The sequence below is a fragment of the Coffea eugenioides genome, unplaced genomic scaffold, assembly GCF_003713205.1.
Source record: "Coffea eugenioides isolate CCC68of unplaced genomic scaffold, Ceug_1.0 ScVebR1_3377;HRSCAF=4582, whole genome shotgun sequence".
In the NCBI taxonomy this organism is placed as follows: Eukaryota; Viridiplantae; Streptophyta; class Magnoliopsida; order Gentianales; family Rubiaceae; genus Coffea; species Coffea eugenioides.
Genome location: NW_020863948.1, coordinates 1 through 9,818, shown reverse-complemented (window position 1 = coordinate 9,818; position 9,818 = coordinate 1). Strand labels below are relative to the sequence as shown.

The following is a 9,818-nucleotide window of genomic DNA, read 5'->3' as shown; positions in this document are numbered from 1 at the left end:
TTATACTTAATTTATCATGTTTATATACTTGTTCGAATTAACTACACTTTTCTGTAAAACTAACTCTTAAAATATTTTCAACGAACATCTATTAGACACCCTGTTAGCCAAACTAATACGTACATAAGCTCAAATGATCATTTATTCAATTATTGATTATGATTGCCCTTTTGAGTGCACTGTCTTGACAACTAACACCGTAATCCTATTTCCCACGCAGAATGAAATTTTCTTTCTGAAGCAAGAATCTTCTTTTTTTTTTTTTTTGGAAATTAAGCAAGAATCTTTTCTTTGCCGCAATTATTTTCGCCTAATTATTGGATTCAGTTGCTTTCGAAAAGAGATTAAAAAAAAAAACTTACTAATAAACAACACTAAAAAGTTCAACTCATAGGATTTGACGAGTACTCATCGAATGTTAGCATATCCGCCATCATAGGATGATCGATTTCTTTCTTAGACAAGAAGATTTTTTCTTCCATTATTCCGTTGCCAAATCATGGGATTGATTTACTTTCCAAGATGAACAAAAACTTTGCAATATATAAACTCTCTTGCAATCCACAAATCCAAGCATACAACCAGAGCAGCGAAGATCAACAATGGCTGACATCAAAACTTGTTTCCTTATTGCCCTTTTTGCAACACTTCTCTCCTTTGGCCAACCTCAGTTCACCACTTATCAGCAGATCTGTCAAAGGACGACTAATAGTAAACTTTGCACTCAAATCATCGATGCATCCACTTCAGCTAGGTTGAAGGCAAATGTAAATTGAGGATGCTCACCTCGGCCGCCCCGCATGTCCGAGGTGACCTCACCTCGTCCGACATCAGAGCTCACCTGTGCCTCGGGGATATCCCTTAAGCTCGGCCGGATCCCTAGTCTACCGTGTAGGTGACCTCGGCACCTCCACCTCAGCTGCACGCGGATGAGACAAGTCACCTGACATCATCCGGGATCAGTGCTTTATCTGAAAAGCACTGTCGCACTTAATGACTACTGCAAAGGACTCCTCGTCACCCTGTCCAGGCGGCTACAGTGTCAGAGTCAGGCCCCCTGACAGGGAACAGAGCCGTAATGGCAGGGCATGGGTCCCACCGACATAAGACCTCCGTCCTGCCCTCCACTCTCGCTCTATAAATACCCCACACACTCCAACAAGTAAGCGGACACTGTTCATTTACTCATACTCTAGCATATTTCTCGTTCTCATACTAACTTGATCGTCGGAGTGATCCCAGGGGAGAAGCCCCGCCATTCACTTCGGACAAGGAGGTTGACTTCGGATCCAGGAGTTCACCTCACCTCATCTCAGAGAGGACTGATTCAGGTCGGTTCAGCTACCAACCAAAAATCGCCTCTTCAATTGGCGCCGTCTGTGGGAACGAGATTACTGCTAAAATGAGATCCACGCGTTCCAGAAGCGGAAGAGTTCCCTCAACAGGGGCTGGGCAGACATCCGGAGCCCAGCAAGATCGTATCTCTGAGGAACATGGGTCCCAAAGGACCCAGCCCAACAATGAGGAGGCCATCGCCAAGATGGCCGAGTTTGTCACGGACAACCCCAACATCTTTGAGGAACTAGGAAGGTACCTCAAGAGGCAGGGAAAAGAAAAAGCCGAGTCTTCCAAGAGGAGACCGACGAAGTCCCCTGAAGTGCCCTCAGGCGAGGACTCCGAAGATGGGCGTCTATCTCGGAGCACCTCCAGGCGAGCCTCATCCAAGGCAACCTCCAAGATTGCCTCCATCTCCCGAGCGTTTTCTCGGGGACTACTGGGAAAACGAGCCGAGGACCCACCTCGGCGCCCCGGGGGCCTAGCTTCTGACTACATGAGGGCTCCGCCCTTCACGGATGACATCAATGGGGAGATGGTGCCCCCAAACTTTAAGCTTCCAAATTTGCACACCTATGACGGCCGAGGTGACCCCGAGGATCACCTCCGCGCCTTCATCTCCGCATTCCGACTCTACTGCGTCCCCGACGCCGTGATCTGTCGGGCTTTTCCCATCTTCCTACACGGGACTGCCCGAAAGTGGTTCTGGAGTTTGGAGCCGGGGAGCATTTCCTCCCTGGATGAGCTGATAGACCGGTTCATCCACCGCTTTGTGTCGTCTCGACCAATAACAAAGACTTCAGCTTACCTCTTGAACCTGCAACAGGGTCAGGGCGAGTCACTTCGCTCGTACGCCCAAAGGTTCAACGAGGAGAATGTACAGATACCTGACCAGAACGAGCAAGTAACTATTGCTGCTTTCACCAACGGGTTAGTAGCAGGGATCTTTAACACCGAAATCCATCGGCAGTACCCCCGTACACTCCGGGAGCTCTGGGAAAGAGTGGACCAGGGAATCCGAAGTGAAGATGTAAATCGCATGAAGCGAGAAGCCCAAGCATCTCGTACGGGGCAAGATCCCCGGAGGAGGAAAGACACTGGCCGAGGTGAACCAGGCTCAAGTGGCACTTCAAACCAACCCCGAGACCGCCGAAGTGTCTTCGACCGGATCGTGAAAGGCAGATCGTCCACCTCGGACGCCGAGCTGACGCCCCTCAATTCGAGCCGGACCCACGTCCTGGCTGTGATGAGGCAGAATCACCTCGGTCGCAACCCTCCCGAAATTCCGGGGAGGAGAGATAAGAGGAACTCGAACCTCTACTGTGCCTACCACCGTGATGTAGGGCACGAGACTGAAGACTGCAATGACCTGAAGCGGGAAATCGAAAATTTGATCCGGCAGGGATACCTGAAGCAATTCGTCCGCAAGGATGGAGGCTTCAACCGAAGCGTCTCCCACCGGGAGAACCGAGGCCCCCGCCGAGACGACCGACGGGACACGAACATGCATTGCCGAGGTCCCGAAAACCGTAGGGAGGACAAGCAGCCACCACGCGATGGCTCACCGGGCTACGGCCCCAACATCGCAGGGGTGATCAACACCATCGCGGGAGGACCAACGGGAGGAGACAGCCAGAACTCCCGGAAGCGGACCTACCGCCAGGCCGAGATGGAGGTGGCCGAGCCGAGCTCTCGGCTGTCCGAGGTCATCACCTACGGTCCCGCTGACCCCGTTCCTGCGGCCTCCAGCAATCATGAAGCTCTTGTGATTGAAGTCCTCACCAACAACTACGTAGTCAAAAAGGTCTACGTAGACCCCGGAAGCTCGGTAGACGTCTTGTACTACCGGACTTTCGAAAGTTTGAAGCTGACAAGGGAGCAACTCACTCCTGTCAGAACTCCCCTCGTGGGATTCGGGGGACACGTCGTCCACCCGGAAGGCATGTTGACCCTGGTGGTAACAATCGGGCGTCATCCACGCTGCCGAACTGTGCCTGTCAGTTTTGCAGTGGTCAAAGCAGACTCCCCCTACAATATGCTGATAGGCCGGCCCACGCTCAATGCCTTGAGAGCCGTATACTCCACCTACCACCTGAGCTTTAAATTCCCAACATCTGCGGGGGTGGCCGAGGTAAGCAGCGATGTGGGCGCCGCCCGGGAGTGCTACCTCGCCACCATTCAAGCAGCAGTCACCCCCCGGCCCTCACCGAGGTCAGAAGAAAAGAGGCCAGCGGTCCTCTCCATAGACTGCATCGACCCTCAGAAGGCAGAAGAGCCCAACAGGCTGGAGCCAGGGGATGAAGTGGAACTGGTGGTAGTGGATGAAGCGAAACCTGACCAAGTGGTCCAGGTAGGGGCGGGACTCCCCCCACCCCTGAAAGAAGAAATGATTTCCCTGATCAAAGACCACCGAGACGTCTTCGCGTGGTCCGCGGATGAAGTGGTCGGAGTGCCACCCGAGCTCATGACTCACCAACTCAACGTTGACCCGCAGGCCCGACCTGTGCGACAGAAACGAAGGCACTTCGGCCCCGAACGTAGCCAAGCCATATCGGATGAGGTCGACAAGCTCTTGCCGGCCAAGATGATCCACGAGGTCCAATATCCCACCTGGCTGTCCAATCCAGTCATGGTAAAAAAGGACACCGGGGGATGGAGAATGTGTGTTGACTTCACCGACCTCAACAAGGCCTGCCCCAAAGATTGCTATCCTTTGCCAAGGATAGACGCCCTCGTCGACGCGGCGATGGGGTATGAAATCCTCTGCTTCCTAGATGCCTTCAAAGGGTATCATCAAATAGGAATGAGTGAGGAGGACCAAGAGAAAACGGCGTTCTACACCGACCGGGGTACTTATTGTTACACTACCATGCCCTTCGGGCTAAAGAACGCCGGGGCGACCTACCAAAGGCTGATCAACCGACTCTTCCAGAATCAGATCGGTCGCAATGTGGAGGCCTATGTGGATGACATCCTCGTTAAAAGCCTCACCACTTCATCCTTTCTGTCAGACGTGAGGGAAGTCTTTGGTGTCCTGCGAGACTCGAGGATGAAGCTGAATCCCAAGAAGTGCGTCTTCGGCGTCACCTCGGGAAAATTCTTGGGGTATCTGGTTTCCCACCGGGGAATCGAGGCCAACCCCGACAAGGTGAAAGCCATTCATGACATGTCTCCACCCCGGAACATCCGAGAAGTCCAACGGCTGAATGGACGCCTGGCCGCGCTGAATCGCTTCCTGTCCCAATCAGCTGAGAAAGCTCTGCCTTTCTTTAAGGTGCTGAAAAATGCTGACCAGTTCGCCTGGACTGAGGAGTGTCAGGCTGCTTTCGACCAGCTGAAGCAGTACTTGCATCACCTACCAACTCTCGCTTCACCTCGGCCCGAGGAGAAGCTCTACCTCTACCTCTCCGCAGCCGACGAGGCTGTCAGCGCTGTGCTCATCCGAGATGAGGGCACCCAAGTGCCGGTCTACTACGTCAGCCGAGCCCTCCGCGGGCCGGAGACCCGATACACGCAAGTGGAAAAACTTGTGCTGGGGCTCGTCCACGCAGCTCGGCGGTTGAAACCCTACTTCTTAGCCCATCCCATCTCGGTCAGGACCGACCAGCCCATTCGGCAAATATTGGTGCGACCCGAAGCTTCTGGTCGCCTCACCAAGTGGGCTGTCGAATTGGGAGAATATGACTTGTCCTACGAGCCACGCACCGCCATAAAAGCTCAAGCTTTAGCTGACTTCCTTGCTGAGCTCACCTTCACGGAAGGTCCGGAGTCCACTTCAGCCTTACCCGAGGTGTCCACCTCATCCCTGTGGACATTGTATGTCGATGGATCCTCTAATGGAGACGGCTGCGGAGCCGGACTGCTCCTGGAAGGACCTCAGGGGGAGGTTTGCTCTTACGCCCTCCGCTTTGACTTCCCGGCCACCAACAATGAAGCCGAGTACGAGGCTCTAATCGCTGGACTCCAGCTAGCCCGCAAGCTCGGCGCCCAGCAAATCCATGTCCGCAGTGACTCCCAGCTCGTGGTACGCCAAGTTATTGGTGAGTACGAGGCCAAGGATGAGACCATGCAACGGTACCTCTCCAAAGTTCACCAACTCACCTCGTACTTCAAGTCATTCGAAATCCAAAGGATCCCTCGGTCCCAGAATAAGCGAGCCGACGCCTTATCCCGGCTGGCTTCCACTTCATTCTCTGACCTCAACAAAACCGTCTTGGTGGAGGTCCTGAGTGAACCAGGGTACGTGGAAGAGGTGGCCTGCCCCGTGCACTCTGAAGAAACTTGGATGACCCCGTTCATCCTTTTCTTAGGTCAAGGAGTCCTTCCCGAAGACCGAGCTGAAGCAAGGAAGATACAACGCAAAGCCCCTCGGTATGCGCTCCGCGAGGGAGAACTATATAAGCGCTCCTACCTCGGCCCATGGTTGAGGTGTGTCACCCCCGAGGCAGGACGCGAGGTCCTCCACGAGATCCACGAGGGCCTATGTGGGGCTCACATCGGCCACAGGATGCTGGCTAAGAAGGCTATGCTCCTGGGATATTTTTGGCCCTCACTTCGGCAAGACTCTCAGGACCTCGTTCTCGGCTGCCCTTCCTGCCAAGTCCACGCACCCGAGCACCACCAGCCTTCAAATTTCATGGTCCCCATCACTTCACCCTGGCCGTTTGAGCAATGGGGGACAGACATCATAGGTCCCTTCCCCAAAGCCGTCGGGGGTTATACTTTCTTAGTAACCGCTGTGGATTACTTCACCAAGTGGGTCGAGGCCGAGCCACTTCGGACCATCTCAGGGCTGGCCATTCAAAAATTCTTTTGGAAGTGCATTATCTGCCGCTTCGGCATACCTCAGATCATCATTTCGGACAATGGGAGACAGTTTGCCGAGAACCCATTCAAGACTTGGTGCGAGAACCTCGGCATCAAACAACACTTCACTTCGGTAGGCCACCCTCAGGCCAATGGTCAAGCAGAGAACTTCAACCGAACTCTCCTGCATGGTCTCAAGACCCGACTACACCAAGCTGGGTCATCTTGGGTGGAGGAACTCCCCAGTGTCCTGTGGTCGTATCGAACCACGCCGAGGTCAGCGACGCAAGAGACCCCATTCTCCCTGACCTACGGCGCCGAGGCGGTCATCCCGGCTGAGATCCTTACCCCCAGCCCTCGGCTGGCAGCCTATGCCGCCGAGGTGAACGACGAAGAGAGGCAGCTGGACCTCGACCTCGTCGAAGAACGAAGGAACCTCGCCTCAGCCCGGATAGCTTCTTACAAGAACACACTGGCACACTACTACAATGCCCGCGTAAAACATCGTAGATTCCAACCTGGAGACTTGGTTCTGAGAAAAAACTCGATCAGCCGAGCTGAGCCCCAAGGCAAACTGTGTCCGAAATGGGAAGGCCCCTACCGGGTTGTCGAGTCTAATCTTAAGGGATATTGTAAGTTAAGCTACCGAGATGGCTCATTAGTGCCGAGGTCTTGGCACGCCGAGAACCTCAGATTGTATTATGTTTGAATTTTTAATCAAGTTATGACTTCGGAAATTGTGTTATTCTTCAACATCGGTATTACGCTATCAAAAAATAAGGGGGACAAGCAAGGGATGAAGTCAAAGCAAAGCAAGAAATTAAAGAGCTGAGATGAGAAGAAACAGACTTTCATTCAACAGAGGTGTTACAAAAAATACAAAGCCGAGGTCTGAGTGCTGCTCAACACTTCACCTCGGCCACCCCCTTAGAGCCTACGAGCCTAAACCCCCGTATCGGCTGCATCCCCGGTCTTGGCTCCCTCCCGGGGATCCTTTTCTTCGGCCTCCTTTCCGCCGGAGTGAAGTTCATCTCCATGCTCTTTGCCGACGTCTCCTTCGACGTCGTCCCCTCCGGCTTCGTCTCCCTCAGCGTCCTCTCCTCCAGCTTCTTCCACTTCCACCTCCTCGAACACTTCGTCGAGTTCGGACAACCACTTGTTGAACTCGACCTGGACTTCGGCCAAGTTCCTTCCCGCCTGGATGCCTTCGGCCATCCGATCGCATAGCTCCTTGGAGTCCTCGTTATAGCTGGTATGGTTTTTCAGAGACTCCAAGACTTCGGAGGGGAGGTGAGCCGCAGCCTCGTCAACGGCCGATGTGAAGCCAAACATGAAGTTAGGCGTAAGTAGTTGGCCGAGGTCCTTGATGAAGGCCTCGGACTTCCGAAAAGCGTCTACGGCCGAGGCTCCGGCACCCTCGAGAGCTTGCTCGTGGGATTTCTTCACCTCGTCCCCCCTCTTCTGCTCCTCTTCGAGGGCCGATCTGAGACTGTTCATAGTAGCCGCGGCCTCCTCATCTCTCACCTCGGCCTCCTTAAGCCGTCTTTCGAGCTCGGCCTTCTCGGACTCGGACACCAACAGTTTTTTCTCCAACTTGGAGATTTGATTTTGCAGCTTGCCGGTGTCCTGTTCCTCGACCAGAGCACAGTAGCGGTGTGCCATCTCGGCCACAAAGGCCGAGGTGGAAGCTGTGGACACCATGAGGCTCTGGACCATCTCAGCCGGAGTTAGTTTCTTCATAAACTCCAAATCCCTTGGCAAAGGGGAGTGCATTACTAGCTCTTGGGCGACCCGAGGATGCTGGCACCTGTCGTTGACAGAAATCTTCCAGTCCGGGCACCAATGCCCGCCGGGGTGCGTCTTGTCGTCTCCGCGAAACACTGGGGGGCTATGGAAACGATTCCATAGCGAGGTCCCCGACACCGGGTTGACTGGAGGCTTCAGCTGCTTGCCTCGGCCAGAAGGAGGTGTGACTGTTGTGACAACTCCAAGGGGAACTCCCTCTGGCACGGACGAGGTGGACCCCGTAGCAGCGGTGGCCGAGCTGCTTTGACCAACCGGGGTGGGAGTGCTCTTGGCCGCCGAGGTCTTGGCAGCCTGCCCTTGCGATTTCTTCTTCGGCGGAGGTGCCGACGTCTCATCAGAGCTCTTCCTCTTCTGCCTTTTGGCCACTTCGGACGAGCCCGATACGACGATGTCGGACAGTTTAGTCACTGCACAAAAAACAAATATTATCATATGTCTTAGCCGAAGTGAAAGCAAAGTTATGAAAGAAAATTACAAGGAATCTTAAGTTTGGTGGAAGTGAAGGGAGCTCTGTCAGGACGGAGCAAAGCTCGGCTGATTCCCCCGTCAACCAGCACGGCTTCGGGGTAGTCCAGACTGTATATCCGAAGTCCCGACCTCATCAGCTTCTGGAAGTCCTCCTCCTTGGCATCCCCAGCGGAAGGATCGGCCTTCGCTTTGATTGGCCTCCACCAGAAACCTCTAGGGAAGTCCACTTCGGACACAAAGAAGAAGTCGCGTTTCCAATTCTTGATCGAGCTGGGAGAACCGACCACCAACTTCGGAATGGCATTGTTCCGGTTGCTGACAAAAAACCATCCCTTGTCTGTCCCGTGCGCCTTAAGGGTATAACATCGGCGGAAGAGGTCGACAGAGGGAGCCACCTCCTGATGTCGGCACAGCATCTCGAACCCTATAATGATGCGGATCGCGTTCGGGGTGAGTTGGGTAATCCTCACGCCGAAGTGACGAAGCAAGTCCCTGAAGAACCTTGACGTGGGCATCCTCAGCCCGGCCTCTAACTGTTGGACATAGATGGCCACTGTGCCCAAGGGGGGCTTTTCGGCTGAGTCATCTGCTCCGGCCGGAATGATCTCGTACCCCGACCGGAAAGGGTACTTGTTCATCACCTTCACGGCCCTATCTCTTCGGATGCGACTTCTAAACTTCGGCATCTTGCCGAAGTCGATGTTGGCTAGGTCCTCGGGAGCGACAGGCTCCAGGGCGTCCTCGTCGTGTGGTGTCTCGACGCCGAGCTCCTCGTTGTAGTCCACCTCGGAACCACCCTCGCTCATCTCGGATGACTCCAACTCCGAGGCTGCCCCACTGGCTCCCGCCTCGGTTGATCCCTTCTCAGAACTCGGGGTCGACCCTTCCGAACTAGATGTCGTCGCTTCTTCCCCAGGATCCGGCCTCACCTCGGTCAGGTGGCTCGGAGTTATGGTCTCTTTGTGGGTCTTAGCCGTTTTGGCCATGGGTGAAAGACGAAATAAGAAAGAAGAAGGGTACTTACTATTGCCTACGGAACTGGACGAAGTGGATGACCTCGGATCTGATCTCGGCTACTACTCCGATCTCGGCTACTATATTGACCTCGGCTACGCTCGCGAACTTTGCGGGTCTCGGATGAAAATGAAAGGTGTGAGAAGTGCGATGAGGGGGACCCCCCCTATTTATAAGGGTTTGGGGAGAATCCGAAGAGGCGGCAAGAATGCGAAAGGACGGCCACGTTCGAATTCAAAACGTCGTGCCTCCCTCTCTCCTCATTAATACCCCGTCCTTTCAGCTGACACCCTCTGCACGAAACGTCCCACTACTTCACGACGCGACGGTTACCAGTGACCACATCCTGTCAACTGACACGTCCACGTGTCGCGTCCCCGCATCTTCCG

General features: G+C 54.2%; 1 protein-coding gene across 1 annotated transcript; it reads left to right on the top strand.

The window, feature by feature from the left end:
- The first annotated feature begins 1,402 nt into the window (after positions 1-1,402).
- On the top strand, positions 1,403-6,850 carry LOC113757852. Its single transcript, XM_027300949.1, has one exon. It carries the CDS (start codon positions 1,403-1,405, stop codon positions 6,848-6,850), a length of 5,448 nt encoding a protein of 1,815 aa, XP_027156750.1.
- The last annotated feature ends 2,968 nt before the right edge of the window (positions 6,851-9,818 follow it).

What these genes read in the sequence shown, in the direction of transcription:
- LOC113757852 (XM_027300949.1), top strand. Translation starts at nt 1,403, where the DNA reads ATGAGATCCACGCGTTCCAGAAGCGGAAGAGTTCCCTCAACAGGGGCT.